The sequence below is a fragment of the Gambusia affinis genome, linkage group LG22 (genome assembly GCF_019740435.1).
Source record: "Gambusia affinis linkage group LG22, SWU_Gaff_1.0, whole genome shotgun sequence".
Taxonomy (NCBI): domain Eukaryota; kingdom Metazoa; phylum Chordata; class Actinopteri; order Cyprinodontiformes; family Poeciliidae; genus Gambusia; species Gambusia affinis.
Genome location: NC_057889.1, coordinates 19,306,438 through 19,333,612, shown reverse-complemented (window position 1 = coordinate 19,333,612; position 27,175 = coordinate 19,306,438). Strand labels below are relative to the sequence as shown.

Genomic DNA, 27,175 nt, shown 5'->3' with positions numbered 1-27,175 from the left:
AAGCAGATAAAAGAGGATAAAAGTGATAGAGGAAAAGACAGAATCCATAACATTAGCCTCTATTGGACTATACATTAGTAGTATCAGTTTGTCACTGGAGACAGATGCAAACAAAAAAAGCCGCCGTGCTGGTGCAATAAATGGTGACCGTTAGCTTAATCAAGCATTTAGGAAGAAGAGGAAGGCAAGTAAAGGATTGGGGTTTGATTAAAACAAGTGACTTTTTTTTTGTTTTCTTTTTTTACTTCAGCTGGAATTACATAATAGCTCCAGCAATGTCTTATAATTGCAACATTATAAGACTTTGGAGATAAATGTTGGCTTTTTCCAACGGGGATCCATGGCCAAATCTGCAGAGCTACATTAAAAACTTTCATTTATACTGACCTATTGAGTCGTTTTGATGCTGCAAGACAGCAACTGTAAAGACTAACTGATATTTTCTTACCCTACACAGATTGTGCACTGGGTGGCTCCATTGCTAAAACACACACACCTTGTGTAGACATTCTAACCTTCGATGCGGTTGCCCTGGGTTTGATTCCCAGTCTTAGGTCATTTCTTGTCTCTGAAGGCCACTAGTGCCACGTTTTCTTTTCAAAAGATACAAAATCCAGTTGGAGACAAAAGTTAACCAAATACAACACAACAGTATTTTATAACAAAGTTAGAAAAGAGAGTTATTAGGTTTCCCAGGAACAGGCATCGTAGATGAGTCCCCCCAAAAGTTAGATTGTTTAAAACAAAACACAAAAAAGCCAAGAACAGCTATCAGAATTTTCAGAATCAATCTCATAATACCCGCTTCACACAGCAAGATTTTAAAATAGTCGTCCGATTTTCAAAATCTGAGAAACTACAGACGCCGCCAAAAATTGGTACTAATAACAGCTTTAGTCATACACAACACAGGCGGTTTGATTTCAATCCCCAACGCTGAAATGGGAAATCTCGCAAAACGGCTTGAGACCTTACATGGGTCCAGAGTAAACAAACATGGCCGACTGGGAAGAAGCAATGGCGATAGTTTGTGGTTACGAGACATAAAAATCTTGCCATGTGATCAAGGCAGAAATGTGCACTTTGAAAAAGACTGAAGAAGTGTGAGTTTTGTGCAAGTATTACCACTAGAAACCATTTTTGCTTGAATAACAGCAGCAAAGTACGACTTCTAGAAGGATTTTTCTTTTTTTTGGACAAGTCACCTCATAATACAAGCACATTTGTCTAAAAATAATAAAACGTCAGCAAAAATACTTCATATTACTTTCAGGGGAATAATGATATGGGGTTGGTATTCACCCAGGGGACTTTGGCATTTGGCTGCAGTTGACAATGAAATGAAATAACAGATTAACAGATTAGTGCAAGTCATCAGTAACAGCCACTAAACTCTTCCTAAAAATCGTGTCGCTTCCTGTCTCTTTGTCCACCACCTAAACTCTCTGTCCAGTAACCAGGTAAGCAGAATAACATCTCTCGATCCCATTGTTATTTATCATCTTATCTGACAAGTGACAAGCTCAGCAGCTCTCTCAGAACCAACATGGCATCCGTCTTCATCTGTGGGCCCTCAGCGGAGTGAAGCCCTGAAGGAGAGGCACTTTAAACGCAGTGACCAGACTGCTCTGAGTAGCAAAGCAGCAGCTGAAACACAAACCTGGAGGCAGGCTCCAGCCAGTCCTTATCTCCAACACCCCTGAGACTGAGCATTTCCATGCTGCAGCAGCAGAACTTCATTAAACTTTCATCGGATCTTGGGGCAAGCTCTACGGAAGCTTTAAGCTGCCCACACACAGCATGTGCCGGCTACACACTTCTCTTCACTCTCCCTCCACTTTTCCTGACTCTTTCTTTCCTGATTGTATCCAGCTACGTTTGGGGTCACTGAAATGTAGCTATGAGCTGAGTTCAATTCATTTATAGCTGCGTTTTCTGTGTTTGACTTGCTGATAATTGCCTGGAGAGTCCCATAGGCAAAGGAGGAAACACACACCGATTTTCACACTGCAAACTGTTGGAGTGGACGAACTTGAATAATCTGTGAGAATGAACAAAACGTTAATTTCCTGCTCAACCTGTCAGTTCAGGCGAACGGCCACGTGTTGGTAGTTTTGCAGCAGCGATGGTTTCTCTCCATTTTTTAAGATGGAGAGAAACCATTTAAGTTTCTCTCCATTCTGATTTTAGTGTTTATATGTACATGTTTGCATCAAATGAACAGTGTTGGGGCGTGCTGTGGTTGCGTAGGGGATGGCGTTTGGAAGCCTTGGGTCCTCGGCGTGGCCGTCGCGGGTTCGATTCCCGGACCCGGCCGACGTTTGCCGCATGTCTTTCCCCCTCTCCTTCTCCCTTTCCTGTCAGCCTACTGTCATATAAGGGACACTAGAGCCCACAAAAAACACCCTGGAGGGGAAAAAAAAAAATTTACATTGTTTTCTATTCTGTGAACTACTGATATGTCCAAACAAAAATTTTGTATTTATTTGCAGACAATGAGAAATGGTTAAAATAACAGAAAACGATGCAGTGCTTTCAGTCCTCAAATAATGCAAAGAACACAAGTTCATGTTCATTTAGAAACAACAATACTAATGCTTGAACTCAGGAAGCGTTTAGAAATCAAATATTTGGTGGAATAACCAAGAGGTTTCCAATGGGGTTCAGTAAAGTCGTCTCTTCATTTTTTCCAGACCTATACATATATATATCTTTTTTTTAACCACACTGACTTGGTGCTCTTGGTGGCTCCCTGGTGGTGTGGAGGCCCTTAGCAGCTGTTTAACTCGCATATGCCTTAGGTCAGCTCTGGGTAAAGCATCTGTTTCTTCGATTTTATTTTGGAGTCCAAAATATTATCTATAAATAAAATATATATATATATTTTTTTTCTTCCACCTTATACATTGTGCTGGTCTATCACAGGAAATCCGATAACAACACATAATGCAATGTCATAATGTGGAAAACGTTTTAGAAATACCTTTACAAAGCATTTTACAAACCACTCAGAGAGTAATCCTGTACAGAAACAAGCATGAAGCCTCCCCTTCGTTTACCATGTCAACAGGTAGTATTTATTTTATTTTTTTTTGCTGAAAGCATGTCATAACAGGCCAGATAACTCGAGAAAGATGTATGCGAAGAGACAAAGACACAGAGGGTCCATTAATGAGAGGGTGTGATGTGTGGTGGGTCGCTCGGGTTGGATGTACGGCATGCGGCGGCCAGATAAGAGCAGCGACAGCCGAAAGACACCGGCGTCATCTCCCTCTCATGAGTGATGGCTGTGGGAGGCGAACAGGAAAGAATGGAGTGAGAACGAAGGCTGGAGACGGGAGGTGGTGTGGCACATGGCCTGTTACCATGGCAATGAGCTCCACTTCGACCTGCCGAACGTAATTTAGCCGGTTTTTCTTCCGGTTCTGACATTAAAATTCCTCTCCCTTCACTTCTGCCGCCTCTGCCTCACGCGCGCGGCGAAGTGGGTTTATTCAACCGTATAATAGCGGCGATGCTTCAAGATCTGCTGCTTGCTTGAACGCTGACACGGGAGATAATGCTTAGTCACGGCGCTCATTTATATTCACACTGCTGTAACTTATGCTCCGGAGATCCCGGGCTGTTGGGAGGAACATGTTCCGCTGCTGTTTTAAATGTGCTGACACGAATCCCGTTGCATAATGTGGCTTGATGAGCCTGCGGCTGGGACTTCTGGCGGTGAAGAATTGATGCTGATGTTGGGGAGATGAAAGACAACTACAGCTAGTGAACGACGGGCAGAAAGAGAAAGTACATGCAGAACGCCAGGCAATAAAGCAAAGTCGCAGAAAAAGTATAGCCTTGAATCCTCCAGTCTGGTCAAATCACGTATCTACGTCTGACAGGGAAAAAGAAAAAGTCAATCCGTTAAACATTTCTGGTTCTTTCATCTAGCGAGCAAACACGCCTGTTAATTTATCATTTAGAAATTTGAAAAAGGCATCAACTTTGCCTTGGTCCAAACTTTAGACACAATCCTTTCCGTCTGACTGATCAGCGCAGCGTCATGACATGAACACACGATTTATCGAGTGATAAGCAGTTGGTTCAATAAACACAGCAAGAGTTCAAATGATTAACAACCCGGTGATGCAGGATTTTACCAAGGTGTTTCCCCAGCTTTTCTGTCCGTGACATAAATAACAAATACAGGAAGAATTTTTCATCGTCAACTGAATGTCTCAGCCAAAAATCATGGCTTCTCTCTCCACTTAAAGAGTGCTCAAGTTCTCGTCAAATGCAAGTTTATGAACCAGCATAACGTTGAAATCTGTAGCTGTTTGATGGCACAAATGTTCAAATAGCATAATGACCTCCCCTGCTGGATGCGTTTTGTAGGTTGATCCTAATTTGCGGTAGCGGAGGACCCAAACGCAAGCAAGAGATAAGCAGGATCATAAAAAGTTCTTTAAAAAAAATCTTCCCAACTTTAAAGATGTCAGTCATTTGAAACAACTAGTGCATAAAATATTTAAATCCAACTATGGCTTTGAGATTGTAGCATTTTAAATGCTATGTTTATGTAGCTCCAGATTACTTAATAAGTACCAAAAATAATTTCGATAAAACACAATTCAATGAGTTTTTTTTCCCGGTTACATAGATCAGTCCATGAGATGTCAATGATTGGGAGAAGCATTGATTTTCATGTGTCTTTTATAATTTGGAATGTCATATTAAAGCAAAACCAACAACAGTCTATTTTTGTCAAAGACCAAAACATTGTGTAAAACATAAAAGATGTAAAAATTAGAGTTGGCTCATAAGATAGTTATGTTAATGGCAGCTCTATTTCAAACTTCGCCCAAGGTTGACATAGCATGACATTATCTTTTCCCAAAATATTTTTTCATAGGTTCAGTCACACCTTTACGTTTCTTCTTCTCTTTTTTCTGCACACCAGACTTTACTCAAACAGCATAAAAGACTTTAAAGTCAGAAGCTGTATCAGCTTCCATTTCTGTGTTAGAAATGGTTTGGTAAATCAAAGAAACTAGGCAGAAAATAAAAACAAAAAAATTTGATGTGACACAATTCTTACACATTTTACCACAAATTATTCGTGCTGTAGATATCAGTTAGAAAAACTCTCTTAAAATGTTACTACGGGTGTTTTGTACATCCTCAAAACAGATGGAAATCTGCTGTCAGAAAACCATACTACGACCTTGATTAGACTGTAAAGGTTCTGGTTGATTTTTTTTCTCCCCACCAGGGGGTCTTTTTGTGGGCTCTAGTGTCCCTTATATCAGTGGTCCCCAACCACCGGGCCGCGGACCGGTACCGGTCCGTGGACCAATTGGTACCGGGCCGCGCAAGAACTAATAAAATATGTCCGTTCTATGTATTGAGTCTGGAGGAGCTTTTATTTTGAAAAGTCGTACACCGGATGGGTTGAGTCTTGCGCCAGCTCACAGCGCGCACCCCCCCCCCCGGTCCGCGGAAATTTACGAAGGCTTTGGCCGGTCCGCTGTAATAAAAAGGTTGGGGACCACTGCCTTATATGACAGTAGGCTGACAGGAAAGGGGGAAGGAGAGGGGGGGGGGGAAGACATGCGGCAAACGTCGGCCAGGTCCGGGAATCGAACCCGCGACGGCCGCGTCGAGGACTCGAGGCCTCCAAATGTGGGTTGCGCTATCACCTACACCACCACAGCACGCCCAGGTTCTGGTTGATTTTTAATGGTAGTTGTATGAGCTTAAGACTCAAAACACAAGTCCGACTATTCACACACTGATCAGATTTTGCCTGACACACAGGCTACGACTCGATGAAAACTGAAAACCCCGCCTGCATAAACACAAGCCGGTCTGACAGTAAACAGTTTCACTCTTTCATTTGTTTCTGTTCTTCTAAGCTTATACCAAGAGAAAGTACAAAACTTTTTGGCAAGTAAAATATTTTAGTTAGTATTTTCTCCCCAAGCGGATGCGTTTTACTTTGCCAATGTGACTCACTTCCTGTTCCACCCATGACATTCCCATCAAATTGCTTCATCGACCCAAAGAAAACAGACATCAGGTTGATCTTGGTAAGATAGTCGGAGGAGCATCTGCAGAGAATCGGTGGTGGTCATTGGCTTTAATGTTTTTGAATTGCTGCGTACGTCATCCGACCCACTTTTCTGTCGGATTGGATGCCGAGACAGATCCATTGTGACCCTACTCTAAAAATGTAAGTCTTCCTCATAAGAGGTTATATCTTTAAAAAAACATGCTCCACTCAACTATTAGTGGGTAAACATCCCGCTGTGGTGATTTACATTTATAGACACGTACATGCCAGCTTTTGCAGAGGCTTTACGCTGCACACCGGCGTGCTGCTACAACTCCGGCTGCTTTGCTTCTCTGCTTCCCATCACCATGTGGCCTTTTGCCACTGCGAGCGCTGAGGCAGAGAGAAATATTGACGGGCTCTGTGTGGCACATGTAGGCGAGGTCAACTAAAGACCAGCCGACTTTTACATGCAGGCTCATTCCTGCAGGAAATGGCAAAAAGAGTCCCTTGGGAAACAAGAATATAGAAGAATTTTCTATGGTATACGTTTCCTAAACTCTGTCATGAGATTTATTGCATCAAACATGTATAAAATAAAAACAAGTAGGTTAAGTTTGAGAGAGGAAGCAAACAGTTCAAATTAATTTCTATCCAGAGCAAGAATTAGAAAAATCAATTGTTGGTTCACACTAGTGGTGGGAGAAATTGACTTTTTGGTGCTACAGGGATAACGATAAAAATGATTAAAAATAAACCATCATTGCTTTTTTATTAGCTAACTGTATGGCTGTGTGACTGCATGGCCCAGCATTCATAGCACCGCAAACACAAATATTCTTGAAAAACATTCCCATTTGAAATGGGATTCCTCATACTGGATCATTAAAGAGGTGCGATTTAAATCATTAATCAGCATTTAATCATATTTTAAAGAAAGCATTATTTCTTGACGCGCTCATGAAACAGAAAGTGGAGAAAGTAGCAAAGATAACATCTCCGATGATTTTTTATTTTTTTTTTTACGTTAGGTTAGGATAGGTTAGGTTAAACTTTATTAATCCCGTAGGGAAATTGAGGTTATCTGTTGCTCACACATTAATTCACATCCACACACCATTAAAATCATACAGCTGGAGATATCCATAAAAGGTACAAGAATATAATAAATACATTACCACTAAAAGAGGTCAAATAAAAGTGCTTAAATATGTTAAAATACTAGTTACCCTGTCTTCCTCCCACAAGTAGCAGCCTAATGGCCCATGGGACAATGGAATTTTTAATCCTCTCGGTTGAACAACCCAGTGAGAGGAACCTGTCACTGAAGGAGCTTCTTTGGTTGGAGAAAACAGTGCACAGAGGATGGCTGTTGTTCTGCAGGACTAAACTGAGTTTAGATAATGTCCTCTGTTCAACCACCGTCTCCACAGACTCCAGGCTCACACCGACCACAGAGCCTCTGCAGATGAGGCGGTTCAGTCTCTGTGTGTCTCTTTCTTGCGTTGCCCCCCCAACAAACGATTGGATAGAATATAACAGTAGAGACAACGGACTTATGAAAGATGTACAGGAGCTTAGAGCACAGATTGAAGGAGGCCAATCTCCTCAAAAAGTACATTCTACTCTGTGCTTTCTTGTACACATTATCTATATTGGAAAACCAGTTCAGCTTATTTTCTAGTTGAAGGCCCAAGTATTTGTATGTGCTGACCACCTCCACCTCTATACCATCGATGGTGAAAGGCTGAGGAAAGAGGGGCACCTTACGGAAATCAAGAACCATCTCTCTTGTTTTAGAGATGTTCAGTTTGAGTTTATTCCTGTGGCACCACGCCCCGAAATCCTTCACCAGGCTCCTGTACTCTCCCCCTCTACACTCTCCTTTATACACGCCTCAATGGCAGTATCATCCGAAAATGTTAATTGGAATTTTTCAAGATAATGCTACATCGCTACTTTTATTAAGATAAGAAATTTTTCACGATGATGGATAAACAAAGAGATAAAATGTCCAACCCTAGTTTGCACTATGGAAATGACAAAAATGAAACATTGTTTTTACTCTCTGTTTAGGTGTTTAGATGAAAGCATTTATCATCTGAGCTCTGCAATCTGAGGTTTGGCCTGTTGATAACCCTCTATGTAGGAACTCTACGTGCAGAACACGTGGAAGCCCTGAAGGCGTGTGCTTCTGCAACAGCGCAGAACTTATGTGGGTGGCATACGTAAAGGTTCTTCATTATGCATACGCAACCTTGTGCAAAACAGAGAGAGGGAAATATTCTGTGTTTGATTATGGTAACAGTTTGTCCTCAGTTTGACTGAGGTGAGGGCACAGAGCGGAGTGAAAATGAGAGAGAAGCAAGGGAGAGGCTGGCGGTACGCACAATCACAAACATTTAATAGATTCATGCTATTTGTTTTTGCTGCATTGCAGCAGAAGCTCCCTCATGGTGTACTCTCTGCAAAAGAGAGAGAGTTCAAGAAAAAAAAAAAAATCTTGGCTGTCTAAAGAGTGATTTAACTCCTGGAATTAAAGAGGTTTTATTCTCACATGGTGAAGACTGAACTGGATTTATTGTTTTGCTCCTACTTCTGCTTGAACATAAATATTGATGAGATGTTCTTCTTAGTTCCTTCCATTTTTTATTTGCGGTGGACAAAGAAAAATAAGAGTCTCATAACCACACATCTTTATCTTCCATAAACTCATATCACAAATCCACTGAAACTCTGTTTTAATTCATTGAAAGCGCTAATACCTCACACATTCCAAGGGATTTCTATGTCTTCATCCAGACCAAGGCAGTATATTAGGCGTCTGCACTAACACAGGCATCCATCCAAAAACCATTCATCTAATCTGGGAGAATTTCTGTCTGCTTCTCTGTGATTTACAAAGACTTTTCCAACACTTCGTTCTCCCTGCGCGATAAATCAGCCGTCTCCTGGCCAGTGGCGCGTGAACAAGTGTGATGTTGGTTCAGTGTATCAACAAAACCTTCAAATACTTTTGTGCTGTCTGATATTGTAGCTATGGTTCTTTACATTTTGTTCAAAGGTGGAAGCCGGTGTTGAAACCTTCCTTTCTGGTATGGAACCGGGACGACCCCTCCTTCCTGTCTGTTGGTGAAAACAAGAGCAGCATCCAAAGATACTACGTCATCACCGCCATCCCTTTGCAAGGCACTGACATTCTTGGCAGCTTTCAAAGAGGTCTTCAAAGCACACTTCATCTTCAGGGTCAGCTACCCCTCCACAACTCATCCTAATCATAATATCTAGCATTGACGTTGGTGTTGCCAAGGAAAGTCCCGCAGTCGAGGAGCTAAGAAGGAGATTTCTTAACAGCACTTTAGATGAAACGTTTTCTTGTCTGTAAAGCAGACTACGAAAGTTCAGCATTGCTTTGTCAGCGTTCACACCAGTCCTGTCTAATCTGCTTTAATGTAAGTCCAATTTGTTTGTCTAGAAAGTGTGGTTCATTTGGGGAGGTGTGAATGCTGATGCGGACCAAAACAGCGAACTCTGGTCCTCCAAAAAGCCGAGGTCTCAGTTTGGCTGAAGTGAACTCAGGAGCATTTCGAATGCCAAATGGACTAGAGACTGCTCTAAAAATAGGAAGCAGACCACACCCCAAAACGTTTTGTCACAGCAAAGATTGCATTAAGCGATACTCAAATGTTTGTCGTGGTTGCATGATTTTCCTTTCTTCCACTTGTCCAACCAGCTCCACATTGCTTAGTATTTCCCATACATTTGATAAATGATTTTGTAACAATGTTATTCATTTAACCTGCAGCCTTCAGATTTCATGCTCCAGCCGACCAGCGTACATCCGTCATCTGTACATTTCTAAAGATCTGGGGGAGTCTGAGGCCGGCTCTGTTTGGCCAAGACCGCCACGCAATACAAAGATCAATGATCGGCGAGGTGAGAGGGAACACTGAATCACGGGGGATCGTGTGGAATGAGAATTCGTCCGTGGGATCAATAGGCTATAAACAGTTTCGGTGACAACGCCGTCAGCTTCCCTGGGCTCCACAAATAAAATAAATACACCCAATTAAGTACCAGGAGGAACGCTGACTCAGAGTCGCTCAGCAAAACAAATTAAAACCGAGCAACAGATCATGTTAGGAGCAGCTCTGAACAAATCAAACGTTACTGATCAAAATCAATACTGGCGTGCTGCTGAGCAGCACAAAATAAAAGGTTTCAACCGCTGACTGACTGACAAGGTTGTGCTGTAGAAACCAGGAATCTTAACTGAATTACATGTTACGATGACAATAACTTTTACTCAAAGAATTTAATAAATGCATACTTATGAGGAAGAATTAACTTTTGTTTTCTGGTTAACAAAAAACAAAAGTTTTTTAGAGCTACAAAATAGCTCTATGTGCTCTATGTCTAAATTTAGTTTAAAAAGCTTTTGGCTACTCATGAGGAAAAAGTCCACATATCATTCACCAGACAAGAGGTGTGTGCCTAGCACCCCTTTTAGGTCAACCTTTCACAGAGCTCGGCAAAATAAAAAAAACAATAAAAAAAAAAAACAATCCTAGATCTGATCAGAAAGAGAGAAGCTACTGATGTGTCGTCTATTTTTGACTGCTGCCTTCTTCTCCAAAGCATCACACTGCGAGTGCACTAAGCCACGGCCCTACAACAGAATAAGCGCTATTTGATTGCCTCAGCCATCAAATATTTGATAATGCCGTCTCGGAAAGCCGGCAGCAGTCACATCTACTCAGAAAAAGCATCCGTTTTCCGTTCAGTACATTCCCAGTTGTAACGCAGGGTCAGGTTTCAGAAGAAAAGGCTAATGTCATACTATTTAGAGCATCACATTTCTGCAGCAGTCGGTCAGCGGGAGTCGTTCCAAAATAGATTAACTCCCCAGTTCGTGGCCCGTGATGTTTAGCGTCTGACTTGTGGGTTAATAGCATTTATTAATAGAGGCAACTCATTAAAACGGTGTCTGTTTTTCACCCGGATTAGCAAACCAAACCCCGGTCCCCCGAAGATAGGGGGGACAAATTCCCCAGAGAGTCTCCTCTGCAGATTACCGCCATTTCCCATCATGCCTGCAGGGTTAGCTGAGAGGCAGCAAGCGATTAGTCATCGGTTTCTGGGAATTCATGACAGCCCCTCATTTTCACATCAGCTCAGTGACGGTACGAACACACACTCTGAATGTGTTCTGTTTTAATCGCCCCGCATGAACATGTTAGAGAATTTGGAACGACTCTGCACTCTCCAGACGTCCATTAGAGGCCTTAAACATCCTCTTGAATTGTCACCAATTCTGATGTAAATGTGTTTTGTTTTTTTTTCTTTCTTTTCTTTCCTCTACAATGTTCATGTTTGAGCTGCGGAGTGTTGTACTTAGTATCAAATCTGAGCTCGGGAGACAGCTGGGGACACAAAAGGCCAGCGTTCAGAGTGTGGGAGGATTAAAATGGTACTGCAAGCATGTAAGTAATGAAGTACCATAATGGAATTATGGGAGATTTTTGTTGTTAATTCAGGCCATTACTAAATGGTTCCACCTACATTCTTTTAGTTGGCACCACACACTCATCTGGACTCCCAAAAATAACTGTCAGTCTCAGCACTCTCCCAAATAATTCACTGATGCCCACAACAACACTTGACGTTGTGGATAGTAGAAGCTGTCCTGCCATGAAGGTAAAATTTTACAAGGGCGTACTCTGTGTCATAAAGTAAACCATTCGGCAGGAAACAGTGTTCACATCTAAATGCTTTGTATGCTACACCTAGCTCACAAAGTTAAGAGTGAGCACTAAATAGTCCTAGGACGTGCGGCATGACTGCCGACGGTGGCTGCATGGGTGGAGAAGGAAGGGTCAAACTTGCCAGCATCCATTTGGATTGTGGGAAATGATGGAATTTGTCACAAGAAATGTAGGCAAACGGCACACTCAACTGTGAAGTGTCAAGCGTCCGTTGACAGTGTGCGAGGAGTCAGTAGCTGCACTTTCATTGCGAATGTCCGCAAAACTTTGTCGGTATTCTACTAATGTCAAGAAAACACGATTTCGTAATTGCGGTGTTTCCATTAAATAAGGAATTAAAATCATACACGAATACTTTTGTTCACACATTAAGACGTTAAAAAAACATGCTGCACCGTCATCCTCCAACTACTTCCTGTTGCCTTTTGTCTTGGTGGTTTCTGCCAGTAGTTACATCCGGTTATTGATTATGAGTTTTGAAAAATTTTGAAATGGCCAAAAAATAAAAACAACAAAAAATAAATGCACCATCCTAAAGCAGCTGGATGGTGAATGAGAGTTTTTTGGAACTGCTGTGTTTCCATCAAGCAAATTTACTTCCGAAATGTCAAACTGTGCAGTTGTATGGTCAATGGAAAACGCAGCTTGTGAGGCTCACAGAGTACAAACAGTAAACCCGAGTATGTGGGAACCTTAATAGAACTGTTAGTTGGACAGTCTGGCAATAAGTGGGAGTTCCACTGGTCCTCTTACGCAGCGACTTAATGAGCCGATGAGCTTTAAGAATAGATGAATGGCTCTTCCCTTAAAGGAATCACAACAAGCTGTTTATAAATTATATTAGGAGGATTAAAGAAGTAGGACTTTATGCAGTGATGTAGGGGTTTTAGATACACTAGCATATTAGGGCCTGAGACATATTTATAATGATATTATCAACAAAAAAATAGCATCAATTAATAGCTTTGACATTGGTTGCAATGTTGGATCCAAGCCAAGCCCACAGGCGACAACAAACCTTCGCTGCTCCGGACAGCTTGACTGCAGAGCATCCCACCTCCCACACCGGGGTCTCTCTATTTGATCTATCTACTGTCATGACTCAGCTCGGGTCCCGTTTACTCAACCAACGCTTCTGTTTGTTTCTCCCAGACAGGTCTGCTGCTCAGTCATCGCCAATTTAATTAGAGCTGTTCAGGGTTAGGGGGGGGGGACAATAACACAGCGCTGTGTCATAACACCAGACTGTGAAATCCTCTTATTGTCCTTTCTCTCGGCCCGCTCCGCTTTCAGCTCTGCTCAGCGCCAAAGCAGGGAGATTACGGTCCGGGTAGACCTGTACGTGAGGCGCCACTCGAATGTATATTTGGCTATTCCCAAACGGACCTCTCTAAGGGGGGTCGGTGTGGCGTGATGGCAGCAATGGCACAATATTCCACACAGTCCAAACATTTAGTTCTGCTCACTTTCACGGCTCCACAGTCCAGCATTGATCTGCAGCGGAGTGTGTGTTGTTAGTGTGAGTCGAGTGTGTGTTTCTGCTACTGTGCCCCCGTGATTGCTATTGATCTGCAAAAGGGGAGAAAATAGCGAGGCTCGGTCTGGAACGTGTGTGAGTGAAAGCGGAGAGCTAGATGATGCTCTGCTGTCCATATTTTGCTTTGGATGGATCCTACAATCTGTGGTGCTCTGTGCTGCAGCTGGCTTAAAGGGATGGTTCAGAACTGTTGAGGTTAGCATCTGTTCAGTGGTTTTGAAGAGGACCTGTTAAGCAAAATTCACATTTCGGACATTTTTATACTTCCTACTCCCGCTTCTAAAAATAACTCAAGTGCTTAAACCCTCTCCCCCAAAAACTTCTTCTTTTGTTGGCAATAATCAGAGCGGTCTGGAAGGTTGATACAACAGCAGATCTTTAGTGTATGGCGGTGCTAAGCTGTTCAGTGATTGACGTTTTTTGGTGTCTGGAGGATGAGCTGTTTCAAAAACCTCCTGATTGTTAGTCCTTAAGACCAACATTTCAAATCTACGCTTGGATATATTTGCTTGCTTTAATTGTACGCTGTACTTTAAATGTCCTGTGAGTAAATATATTTGCCCTATTATCCATAACAACTAAAACTTTCAATAGCTGGTTATTTTCAAAAGTTACCGTCTATTAAGAGAGCGACCCTGAGATTACTTTCACTCCCTGCTACAGCGGGAGTGAAATTACCATAATAACCCGATATTGGCTGGAAAGCGTAACCTCTCCCCTTTCAGAAACCGTTGCAACTTTTCCAATAACGCAAAGTGCGGCGGAATTATGGTACTGCAAATTTAGTGATATCATCGCCGATACGTTCGGTCTGGAAGGATTAAGTCACAATCAACATGCACATTGGTGTTACCTAGCTACCGAAGTGGAGCTCCAGCCTGTTTCGTCAAATGGGTCTACCGCCAAATGCGTAATGGCTGCTGGAAAAGCCAAGCGTTTTGCTGCTGACTTACCATCAAGAAACCACTTACGCCGTTCTTGTTGGTTGTGCAGGACGCTCCACTTCTGCTTCTCAAAGTCAAGACGTCTTTGATAAGACGTTCTAAGAGGGAATCTCAAGTACTCACAGATTTGAAGTATTCACAAATAGCTTTGGTCCCAAACCCTCGCAAACACCGGGGGTCTCCTGTGTTTATACAGGCAAATAAGATATGAACTGCTCATCATTTTGAACAGGACCAACCCTGCGCTTTCGTTTTAACAGGAGAGCTTCTCCAAAGCTGCACTGAAAACCCTGTTGACAACATTTAAAAAGCCTTTTGACAGCAGCAGACACATTAAGACCCCAGAGTGTACTTGTTGAGGATAAAGCGGTTGTTTTCCCCTCACACAGAAAAAAAAGAAAGAAATAAATCAAACCTTTATTTTTTTTATCTGCTGAAAAAAATGCCGGCGCTTTTTCTCTGCATTGCTCGTTTTTTGACATTATTTTTCTTTTTAACCTTCGAGAGCCAGAAAAGATATAAAATAATATTCCATCTCCTCTTGCATGGTGTTGAAATATTGGGGTCAAGCCATCTGATGCCCATTTCTTCTTATTGGTTTCCAAAAGTAATGTCTGCAATAATAGGCTTGTGTATTTCCTTTTTACACCACGGACCCATGAAGCGGGGGCATAAAAGAAAAGGTCTATTTTGTTATCTGGACTCTTCTCTCCTGCCTGATGAAAATAAATTAATCTGAGCCTTTCATTTTAGCCAGAAGGAGGAAATGGAAAATCATAGCCTCACTTCCTCTCTGCCCGTTTTCTATGTTGGATCTGTGATTTATGTCTGGATGAAGTTGGTATGAATACTATTGCATGAGAATGTTGTGCGGGAAAATAAGAAGCAGTTTAAAAAAAAAAAAAAACTATTACAAAAATAATTTGACATATTTTTCTTAATTTTTGTCATGATCCACACGTTCGCATTTCCAATTTTTCCACTTTTTTATTTTGACACATTTCAAGTCTGCTTCATTTTCTTTAGAAAAGACAGGGAACCCCTCTCAATTGAGAGATTTGTGGCTCTAGATACAGACAAGAAAATCTGTTAAAGGCAGCAGAAGAGTTGGAACGTGGAAAGAGCAAAGCAAATTCATGTATTTGAACGGCCTAGTCAAAGTCACACGGTTAAAAATCTGTGGTAAGATTGAGCAAAAAAAAAAGAAAGACATTTTGGTGATAGTTTGATGATGTTGGAGCTCCATTCTCTCTTTTTCAGTGTAGGATTACTTTTGCAAGGCACCGCAACCTGTGAGACGGATCCCAGGCAGCACCAGGAAGGAAATTTGAAAAAAGGGGAAAAAAATAGGAAACCCTTGTCTTCATTTGAGTCTCTGAAGTCATCGGTTTCTAAAGCTTCTTTCATGCTACACAGAGAAAGAGAAAGAGAAAGAGAGAGAGAGAGAGAGGCAGTAGCTCCAAACAAATCTACAACGTTGTTAGAGATAAAAAGAGACAGATGATGCATGGATTCTAGTTTTCTCATGGGGAAAGCCTAAAATTTCAGCTGGGAAAATTATGCCAGTAAAATAAAAAATAAAAACGGACTAATTTACCACCCAGTAGATGTAATTCCTATTAGCTCACGGGGTTTGCTAAAAGAAAACCCCTATTTTTTGCCAACGTGTACGAAAAACAAACAAGAGAGATGATTTTCTATAACAAAACACATTTTCCATAGTGTGTCTGGCAGCGTAATGAGAGGTGGATTCATGTTGCTGCCTTAGCTCCCTCATTTGCTTCAGACAGATGGAACGACAAATGTTGCTCAGGTAACATTTGTCACTTCTCGTGCGAGGAATTTGAGAATCTGTAATAATCTGCCTGGTAGGCTTTGGAGCTCGTTATGAACAGCATTGTCTTGAGTTTTGAAAACTCCAGTGTTTTCTTCAGCCCTGCAACTAGGAAAGCCTAAATAATTAGCTCGGCTCACAGAGTTTGGACTCTAATTGGTGGCGGATTAGCTTTACGGATTGCTGTAGTTTTGCGGTTGCTAACCAGAATTGCACTACACTAAAAAAGCATTCGCAACCCGTCAGCTTTTGCCATCTTGTCATGTTATAACCAAAAAACTCAGACGATGTAATTGGAGTTTTATGTATGACATCAGAGCAGAGCTAAACTCTGATTTAATGAAGTGATTTAAAGGGACAGTATTGTTTTTCCAGCCATATGACATCATTTTATAGCACAACCAAGTAACTACAGCTCAGGTAAACACTGCAGTATTATCAGTTCTCTGGTTTGACTTTCCATATGTGTATGTTTGAGTAATATGAACTCAATTGTTCTTTGATTCGATGAACTACTGACAACATGTCTCCAAGCTAAAATTTAGCATTTATTTGCAGAGAATGAGAAATGGTCAAAATAACGATGCAGTGCTTTCAGACCTTTCAGACCTCAAACAATGCAAAGAAAACAAGTTCATGTTCATTTAGAAACAACGATACTAATGTTTGAACCCAAAGTTCAGAAATCAATTTCTGGTAGAATAACCACGAGGTTTTCAGTGGGGTTCAGTGCAGTGGGCTATTATATTGTTATAAAAATGTTGTATATAACTAATGTGACTTCAAAGACATTTGAGTTTGTAATTTCACTACAGTTAAACTGTAGTGAACTTCACTAGTACCAATAAACCCATTATTTCTGCCACAATAATGGATCTTGCAATGTTTTCATTGCTATTTGTTGCATGTGCAAACTTAGTGTGTGTATATATATATATAATTAATTTAATTTCCCTTCTCACCCACCGCGGGTGGTGATTCTTCTTCCTCTTAGCTCGGGTCCTCTACCAGAGGCCTGGGAGCTTGAGGGTTCTGCGCAGTATCTTGGCTGTGCCTAGGACTGCACATTTCTGGACTGAGATGTCTGATGTTGTTCCTATACATATATATATATATATATATATATATATATATATGTATATATATAAATCTAGATGTGCCAAATTGATATATTACGCTCTTTTGACTACTTGATTTGGCCTTGTTTTAACCTTTGAGGTGGTGGGCTAAACCCCCCCCCCCCCCAGCTTTTTGCATAGATTAATATTATTAACAGAGGTTTTTCAGGCTGCAGCAGTTCTATTTTTGAATTCCCCTAACACAGCGCTCAAATAAGTTCCTCGGCAACAAACTGGAAATAATGTCCCACTCATGTTGGATACGTATATGTCAATGGCTCATTATTCTGTGATTCTGAAATGTGACCGTTATGTAATAACGCATGTGTGCCCTCCTCTCCCCTCCCCCAGCGTGCTTCAAGTGAACTGTTACTAAAACTAGAGCATTACCGGATCACGTAATCAATAAGGTCAGACGAAATACCAGGAAGTGGGGCGGGGAATGTTTTCCAATTACAGGGGGAAGAAAAATTAAACCTGAACTTTTGATTAGAGATAGGAAAAGATCTATTTTGAAGGTATAAAAGAGAAAGGTGATAATAATAAACCAACCAACCAGTATGTGCTGACATGTTCAATACTGGAAAACTTTGTAATTAATTTCTCCCAGGATTGACCGACAATGCCAAATTTAGAGGCAGATGGAATGCGCAGCGGCAGGATTGAATTATTTTTGGAGAGCCGTCCCCCTTTTTCCTCGTTTCATTCTGATTTGTGACTCCACCGTCTGCCAGCTGAGGCACCCATCCCGCAGAAACAAAATGCCACCCCAAGCTCCATTTGCTGACGGGAAAGCCCGACTGTTTCCATTTGGAGCCATGATTAGGATCTGGAAGAGGCGTGGTGGTGGGGGGTGATTCTTTAACATCCTGCTGCTCAAAATGGCCCCAAATTCAAACAACAACAAACAAAAAACAACAACCCACTCAACAACATGTACCGTTTCATCCCCGAATCACTCCGATTAATTATAATAAAATCTCAAAGTAAGAACTGGTCAATCCTATTCGCTCACTTCTTTCAATATTTGTTGTTCATCGCAAAATGTACATCAGAACAAGAATGTCCCACCTTTTCAGGTACAGTGAATGCAACAGGATTTCAAGTTCATTTTAAGAGGAAGTAAAGCTAAAGAGGCTGGAAAGGTGTTAGCGAAGACAGAACAACTCAAACAATTTTTTTTCTGTAGATTTAAATGACTCACCAAACAAACAAATTTCAGGCCTTTTTGTGCATCAAAAACCTGCCTTTATTTTTTTCTTTTTCAATAAATTCCTGAATTAATTATTAAATAAGTTGTTTTATTTTCCTTCAAGCAAACTAGTTGAAAATGATCAACCAGTACAATTCTGGCAAGTCTTGAAGTGTCTTGCCAAAGTATTCAAGCCCCTTGAGGTTTTTCACACTTTGCTAAACGGGAGCCGCAACCTTTGATGTTATATTTAGATTTAAGAAGAAAAGTAGGTTACCATTTTAAAGGGGAAGGAAAATAATATAAGATGTTTAACCAATGACAATGTTAAAAAAAGAGATTGATTTTTGGAGGCAAATTGAATGAATATTGAAATCTAATTCCAGCATTTTGCCTACCTGAAAGACCACAGAGGAACCCTGGAGATCTTGTTAGCTTATTCAAACACTATGCTCTTTCTACAGACAAAACAAAAGAAAGACTTTTATTACGGTTTGTGTTATGTTAGACACATTGGAGCTCATTTAATGGTAAAAATAACAGAACACACAAAGAACATCATCGCTCTAATGAAAACTGTCTGAATACACCCACACATAACAGGAACAATATGTACCTACAGCAAATAGCCCTACTGTCATGGAAATTGTCTTAATACAATAAAATATGTTAAAAAGAAGAAATGTAAAGATTACAACAGGGAAGATTTAAATAGTTAGATATTACATATAAATAAATAAATAAATAAATAAGCAGATTTTACTTCAAGAACCACCGAGCTGCTGCTGCTTTACTCAGCTGGTCACACACACGCCCAACCACCACAGATGCTAAATGGGACAAACGCCACATTGTGACAGAAGGAAACCAGAACCAACAACAGAACCATGTTCAATAATCAGAGACAACAACATCACGCCTCTTGAATGTTGAAACCAAAACAGAACCCTGACAACATCATTTGGTCAAACAACAACCCTCCGGGTCTCCGTATTTATTTGTAAGGATGTGCGTGGTGGAGCTGTTTGGTCTTGGCTCGTTTTGAAAGTCCAACCCTGATTGGCCGCGTGCACGTTCTCAATGGCTCCAGCCTCCTGGGTAGCTCTGGTGGTCCTGCACACAAAGGGAGTGCTGGGGTTGAACTCTGTGTACACAGTGTTCCTGCTGCTTTTAAAGGTGTTTTCACAACAAGCAGTGGATCAAAATTGCAACGCTTGCTCCAATTTCAGCAGGTACGGTTTGTTTTCAAGCTGCGCTGTGTCAAACGAACCAAACTCTTTGAAAAACCTGTTCCCCTCCTCGCCTGTGGTGGCGCTGCACCAAGAAGTACTGAAGGAAACAACGTGAAAACCTCAGAAGAAGACACTGAGCGCAACTTCCTTCTTCATGAAATGTAAACAAAAATGGAGTGGCATCAGATTTTAGCGGCTGTAGGATTTCACTTTTGTGCTTGGCGAAAGACCACGAGCCATTTCTCACAGTAACGCCAGACTCCTATGTTTATTTTGGTTGTACTTAACCAGAATGCCCTGCTTTTGTAGCAGTATCCGGTCCGCTTGGCGTTCACATATGCATTAAAACCGCACCTCAACTGACTTCAACTGAACCGACTTAAGTTTTTAGGAGCACCAGAGTGATGGTGAGTTTGCACCAAAAGCGTTACGTGCTTCAAAAACGAGTTTGACGCGTCGAGTTCGACGTTTCGCACATCTGGTTTATGTTCAAAGTCTATGTAGAGGCACGTCAAGGGCGTGTCAGACGCATCAGCTCTAGCCATTTTTTTCCGTTGGACGTTCTGGACGCTTCAAATGCCTCCACACAGACTTTGAATGTAAACCAAGCGCCTGACGCTTTTAGTATGAATGCACCATTAGCTATTTTGGTTAGCATCATAGTGGTGAGCATCACCTCAACAGACTGTATAGGCATGGACTGGAGATGGATTAAAGCGAACTAAATGGGGTTGCTGTGAATCCACCTAAAGAGCTTATGTTTATTGGGACATTTTCTTATACAGTGAAAAATATGCATTTGATTTGCAAAGATTTTCAAACTTCACTTTGACGATTTTAAATATTTAAAGGCAGCTTTACTTTGAGCAGATGCCATCAGACTGGTAATGAAGAAGAGGATTTGTTTCTACTACATTTCCTACTTGCTGCTGTTAATGGGGATTTTCATATATAAATCCTTAATCTATGTTGTTTCATCAGGGTTTTGACGCACCTCATTTGCACCAGACTATTTGTAATGAAGATGTGATATTTTTCTACACTTGCCAATTTCATTTTGACAACTTTTCTCTCTGATGTGAAAATCTCCCACACCTTCTGTGATAAGCCATCCTGGTTTTGGCAAACATACAAATGGCATGAGTCACAGTTTAAAAAATGAAACTCACTGTGGATCAGCTGCTCTAAGTCAGGCAGACGCATGAAGGATGGAGACCAAACTTTAACTTTCTGTTCCGCCTGCTGGGACTCTGAAAACAACATGATCACAAGTCAGGACCGGTCAAAGCTTACCTTCCGACACGTTTTTTGTTTTTTTTTATTATTTCAAAACTTTTCAGAACTTTACAGAGTTTTCAGTGATTTTGAGGCTGTTATTATAGAGTTAAAGACCTTTATGAACTAATATGTTTAAAGCTGTCAGGGTTTAAACATAGAATCTGTTGAAGTCAAGCAATCAATGAATGGATGGATGGATGGATGGATGGATGGATGGATGGATGGATGGATGGATGGATGGATGGATGGGTAGAAAAATATATTACAAGCACTATCTGGAAATTTTCCGTTTTTATAAATTTTGTACATGAGTCAGAAAAGTCATGTGTACATGTCTAAATCTAACCTTTGCTCTTCTCTGTGGTGTCCATCGATGGTTCCCGCTCCAGGTTTCTGTTGAGAGGTACTTCCTGTTCGCCATCACTCCTGATAAATGGACAGGAAACGGCTGGATCAAGTCCACACATCACCAGGCCGTGGTCTTCAATAGCTTTATCTAAAAATGGACACAAGACAGCTGACCTCTCTGGAGTCCAATAAATAATCACTGTGTGGCTGAATATAAGTGTTATTCTATGGCTCAGATGGTTTACATATTATTTACCCTTTCTACCTAGATCCTGATCCATTGTACTCTCCTTCCTCTCCTGTTTCTGGTATATGATATATTACACACACCAGCCTCTGGTTTGTTTTACCACAGAGCCCAAGAACAGCAGATATTATCATTTTTCTTTATACCTCTAGAGTTTGAATATTACCACATTATATCTGATAGCTATAGATGCATGAGCGTTCTTCACATGAATATTACAACATGTACCATCTAACCTAGTGAAAGTATTCACATCACATTGAATCTAATCACGTTAAGCCAAGTCATAACGACAAACTTTAAATGTTTTATTGGGATTTTATGAGACCAATGTGGAGAATAATTGTAAAGTGGAAAGAAAACAAACAAGAATCCGACAAGTGTGTGTTTGTGTTCAACCCCATGAGTCAATACTTTATAAAAGCACTATCTGGAGCCCAGTGTTTTGGAGCAAATCTCTACCAGTTTTGCACCTGTGGGTGTTTTTATACCTGACACTTCGCTGTTCGCTTTCACTGCACTGGGTCAAACAGACCAAACACTTTGAAAAATCTGTCCCCTCCCTCACCTGAGCTGGCGCTGCACCAAGAACCACCGAAGGAAACGACACAAAAACCTCAGAAGAAGACACTGAGCGCAACTTTCTTATTCACTAAGTGTAAACAAACATGGAGTGCTGTCAGATTTTAGCATTTGCAGGTTTTCGCTTTTGTCTTTGGTAAAATACCATGTGCCACTTCTCCCGCTAGCACTAGACTAGCACATTTGTTACCGGGAATACCATTCCACTCAGCCTTCACATATGCATTCAAACCTCGTCAGAGTTCACTTCAACCGAACTGAGACCCAGGTTTTTAGGCAGACCAGAGTTTGCTTTTTTGGTTTGCATTGAAGTTCAATTGCAAATTCTCCCCAAATCAACTGGACTCTTTAGGCAGCTAGAGTTTGATTAAAGCTGACCAAACAGGGCCAGTGTGAATACACCATGAGACTTTTGCCCATTATTACTTACAAAATACCTCAAACTCATTCAGGCTGGATGGAGAGAGTCAGTGAACATTCATTTTAAAGACTCGCCACGGATTCCAGTCCACTCTACATGCTGTGATCTATGAAACATTGAAATCTGGCTGTCCTGTTGGAAGAGAAACTTCTGTTCCAGGCTTATGATGTTTGCAACCTGAAACAGGCTTTGGCTTTTATGCAACTTTGCATTTAAAGTCTCATTATTCACAGAATAATGCAAAGGTAAAATATCTTGAAAAGATCCAAGGAATGGTACAATGTACAAACATATTCAATAAAATAATAACAAATCTACAAAAACACTTATCTTTCAACACAGCTACCTGTCGATGTGTGAGCGTAGCATTCCAGTCCAGGGCTACCCAGCACTTTGGTAGAGTGGTCCTCTGAGGACTCGGGTAAATCAGGCGAGGGCGGCCTTGTGAATTCGTTTCTACTGATATCAAAGAATAAGTTGAGCTCCTGTAAGACCCTGCCAAACTGTTCCTTCATTTCAAAGTCAAAACTGGTGCTTAGATCACAGGAGGGCCCACCAGAGTCAGTAGGAACAGCAGAAGACGCTGACTGTGGGTTCAATTCATCATGTGAGCAGTGAGAGGAATCATTGGTTGATCCGCTGGTTGGCTCTTTCTCCAGGTATGGGGTGAAGTTTGGGACTTCATTAGAGCTGGAATCGCTGGAGACAAATCCATTCTCTGTGTCCTCCTTCTTATCCTCAAGTGTCTTCTCATTGATCTTGCTTTCTGCCACTTGCCTGCGGTGTTCTTGTTCTTCCTGGGGTGTGTTCAGGAGCTCTGTGGCTCCATCATAGTCATCTGGGAAAAGTTTGATCTTTTCAAATGTGTCAAACCCGCCGAGCGCATCCTTGCCGAGAGTGAAGGCCGATGGGAAATATCTGACGCCATGGAGAGCATTGTGAGATGGGCACGGAACGACCGCGTCAGTCGTAGGAGGAACGGTGTGGAGCGTGGACACATCAGACATGTGTTGATCGTGAGCGAAGCAACCTAGACTTTGTTCTGGATCTTCTCCATTATAAAAACTCAACCTGCTCTCTGCCCATTCACTAACATCTTGAATGGGAGACTCTTCCCTAATGTCGTTTTCAAACTCACTTTGCTTCTGAATGCGCTCCCCAGTTTCCCGCTCGTCTATATTTATTTCTCTGCCAACTTTTACCTTCTGCTTTTGTTCCTTGCCTTCAATCGTCACATAGGTTACGCAAATATTGCCCTCAACAGATTCACTGAGCTCATTTTCTTGTTTGTTGTCCATATTATTGAGATTGCTGCCATGTTTTTGTGTTTCTCCTTCTTTCTGGTAACTGTTGCAGTCTCCTTGTTTATTTTGCCACTCCGATTCTAAATTCCTCAATTCGTCGGTTTCTGTTTCTTTTGGAGAATGACTTTGTATGAACCCAGCAACCTCCTCCATGTAGTCAGGCATCTCCATGTGGTCAGGGTTGACAGATACTTTCAGTCGACTTCCCGTCGTATTGCAGATCTCTCCAGTTCCATCATCTTCAGCAAATGCAGGACTGGATTTGCCCTCATTGTCGGTCTGGTCTTGAATCGAATCGCTTGTTGTGCCAATCTTATTTTCATCTCTCTGAAGCTGCTCCGTCTGGTCTGGAATTGAATCCAGTGATGCTCTGACTTCAGAACACAGTGGAGAAGTTGCTTCAGTGTTGCAGACTTCAACTAACGGAGATAATTCTCCACCTGCAGTGCCATCTGAGTTACAGAGCTCCTCATCAATTTCACTCCAGATTACAGGGTCAATTACACAGAATGCGTCGGCCTCATTATCTTCTTTGGCAGCCTCTTGACTGATTCTAACAGCTGCTGGAATCTCTGCCTCTACCACATAGTTGTGATCCTTGAAACTCACATTTTCAGCTGATATGGTTGTGCCTGACACAAACTCACAGCAAGGAATCAATTCCTCAGAAGATTTGACAAAGGTTTTGCTTCCTTGACCTTTAGTTTCAACGTCTGAGACATTTTCAGGAATCCGATGGTCAGATTTCTGACAATGATCCGCTTCAACGTTTGAACAGAGTGGGAGAGCATCTTGGAAGAAGGAGGTGGGACTCCTCAGAGGTGCCTCCTCTCTCTTCAGATCACCCTCTACAGCATCTGCCAGTTGGCTGAAAGCATGACAGAAATCTGTGTCAGCCGCCTGATGTGGACAGAAGGTAACTGCCTGAACGAGACTGGGTTGAGTGTGAGCCCAAGTTTCAAGATTCCCATCACTCTCGTCATTCTGAAGACAGACGCCAGGATTTTCACCCACGAGCGATTTCTCCAGCAGTTTACAGTCGGGAAGACTGGGTATGCTGTTGCTGGCGGGACTTAGCTCGTCTGTTTCGATAACAAAAGACTTCTCCTCTCTCTCGACACTCACACACACCTCATTTGACTCTGACGTCACATGAGTAGCAGGAGTAAAATCTGAAGGAAGTCCTATGAGGTTTTCATTATGATACTGCCCACTATCTGCTGTTAACAGGCCGTCGGTCTCCTGAAGGTTATTTGTCGATAGGCTGCTAATCGCATCCTGAGATGTCCAAAGCTGCGAAGAGTCAAACCCGCTGTTCCTGTGGAGGTCTTCTGTCGCAGCGCAGTCTGTCCTCGCTCGTTTTGGGGAGGGTGGGGAACTGGGCTCTGTTTGCGGACTGATTTCTAGGGGGATTGTTTCCATTTTCTTCCTGTAAGAATACCTAACAAACAAACAGATAAGCAGCATTAATACTACCTTTGAGAACGGCAACACATGATTATTTTCTGTTAGTGAAAGTACAGAAAAACTTTCTTTTTTCAGGAAAAAAGCTTAAACTTAAATTTATTAAAGATTCTTCTTTTGCTTTGAACTTGTATATCTAGCACATTTGTTAACTTATCAGACACCAAAGTTATTCTAAGAATCTCCTTGTGTTATTGTGTGTATTTTATCCGTTAAATATCAGTAAGTATTTTTCACTTTGGTTGCAATACTTTGACTTCTTTGTAACAAGCAAATATTGCTGCTGCAAAATACTATATTTTGTTTGGCTTCAGTTTGTCAGATTTAAATTGACAATAAAACAAAGCGATTTTAAAAAATTATGCATATATTTTTTAATATATACATATTAGAATTAGAATTATAATATGATATAATATGTATTTTTTTAAATTAGAATAATAAAACATTTTTTGAGTTTGGTAAATTAAGTTACAAGTTCACATTTAAACTTTTAAAAGTTAGCAAAGTATGCAGTTTTCTGAAGTACTGTAAAATAACTTTTTGTATTTCTACTACAGGACTACTGTAATTTTATTTTGATATAAATGTGATGAAATCATAGTAACCATGTTATATTGTTACTGTGCTATTTTAAAGAAATTACAGTAACACTATTCAAATTACAGTAATAAAAATTCCAGTAAAACTGTAATAAAATTACAGTAAGGCTACTGTAAAAAAAATTACAGTAAGGTTACTGTAAAGTTACTGTAATTTATTTACCGTAAAAAATACAGTAACTGTCTTGCAACCCTGCTGCCAGTAAGTTACTGTAAATTCTACTGTGACTTTTTTTAACAGTGTATGTATTGTGCATCATGATATGTATCATCAGACCGAAATGATAAAATGCTGCTAAAAAACTGAGGAGATCTCTGTCCCTGTTAACTCCAACCTTAATATTATATGATAAATGAATTGACCAAAGGCGATTGTAGAAAGCATTGACAGCAATAATTGCACCACCTGTGATTTTGAATAGAATTACGGTAACTTGACTTCGGACATCTGCTTTCAAAGGTTGTTTCTGATTTTAAAATAATTTCACTTATCTTTGCTCACATAGAGTAATGGTAAAAAAAAAAAAAAAAAAAAAAAAAAAAAAGAGAGAGAGACAACATCATGTTCCGATTTTTGGGGGTATCCGGAAGATTTAGGCTGAACTTTATAGTTATGCAGTTTTCATTTAGACATTTATTTTATATAGACACATTAATATACCTTTGTTAAAATCCTGGAATAGACAGAATATTGTTTTTCGCTCTATGGTACTTTTTTTGTTTTGATTTAGTTTCCCCTTGAGATCAATAAAGTATATAGAAAAGCACTTCATAAATCTAATCTATTCATGATTCTTAAGAGCAAAGAGAACATTTTTTAAATTAGCTATCAATTTTAGCAAACTTTATAAGGAAACTCTGGCTTCATGCTAACCTAAATTATTTTTTTTATTAAATGTCTGTGATATTAGTTTACATTTAAAGTAGTAATGATTTTATGCCCTTTATTCGGCAGTTAGACAGCTCAAATTACTCACCTACTAAATGAGCAGTTTAATCTTGTCGCTAACTCCCAGTTAGCTTCCTGGCTAACGCTCTTTTTGAGCTCTGCTGTCAGAGGCGGGAAACTGTTGCGGCTGCTAAAGAAACAACTACTGAATAATAAGCGGTCTAATTAGGCGCTGCTCGTCCACCATTACTTTGACCCCGTTTCTAATACAAGCAGCGCGTGACGGTTAAGAAAATATGCTTATGTGGAGTAGCGAAAGGGCGAGTTCATTGTTAGTTCTTGTCCAGCGTTGTTGACAGCCTGTTTCCCGCTGTGTGCGGA

At 40.9% G+C, this 27,175-nt stretch overlaps 1 protein-coding gene and 1 long non-coding RNA gene across 2 annotated transcripts; one reads left to right on the top strand and one right to left on the bottom strand.

Moving 5' to 3' along the window:
- Positions 1 to 3,018: 3,018 nt before the first annotated feature.
- LOC122825357 lies at positions 3,019 to 21,416 on the top strand. Its single transcript, XR_006369631.1, has 4 exons — positions 3,019 to 3,070; positions 9,102 to 9,283; positions 9,843 to 9,973; positions 21,327 to 21,416. It is a non-coding gene; the product is annotated as an uncharacterized LOC122825357 (long non-coding RNA).
- LOC122825355 lies at positions 18,926 to 27,057 on the bottom strand. The gene is made up of 5 exons (XM_044106724.1): positions 26,883 to 27,057; positions 22,882 to 25,280; positions 21,284 to 21,433; positions 20,829 to 20,909; positions 18,926 to 19,540 (listed from the first exon to the last, which is right to left on the bottom strand). The coding sequence occupies exons 2-5, from the start codon at positions 25,259 to 25,261 to the stop codon at positions 19,422 to 19,424; spliced, it is 2,730 nt and encodes a 909-aa protein (XP_043962659.1). The 5' UTR covers positions 25,262 to 25,280; positions 26,883 to 27,057; the 3' UTR covers positions 18,926 to 19,421.
- Between the last annotated feature and the right edge of the window lie 118 nt (positions 27,058 to 27,175).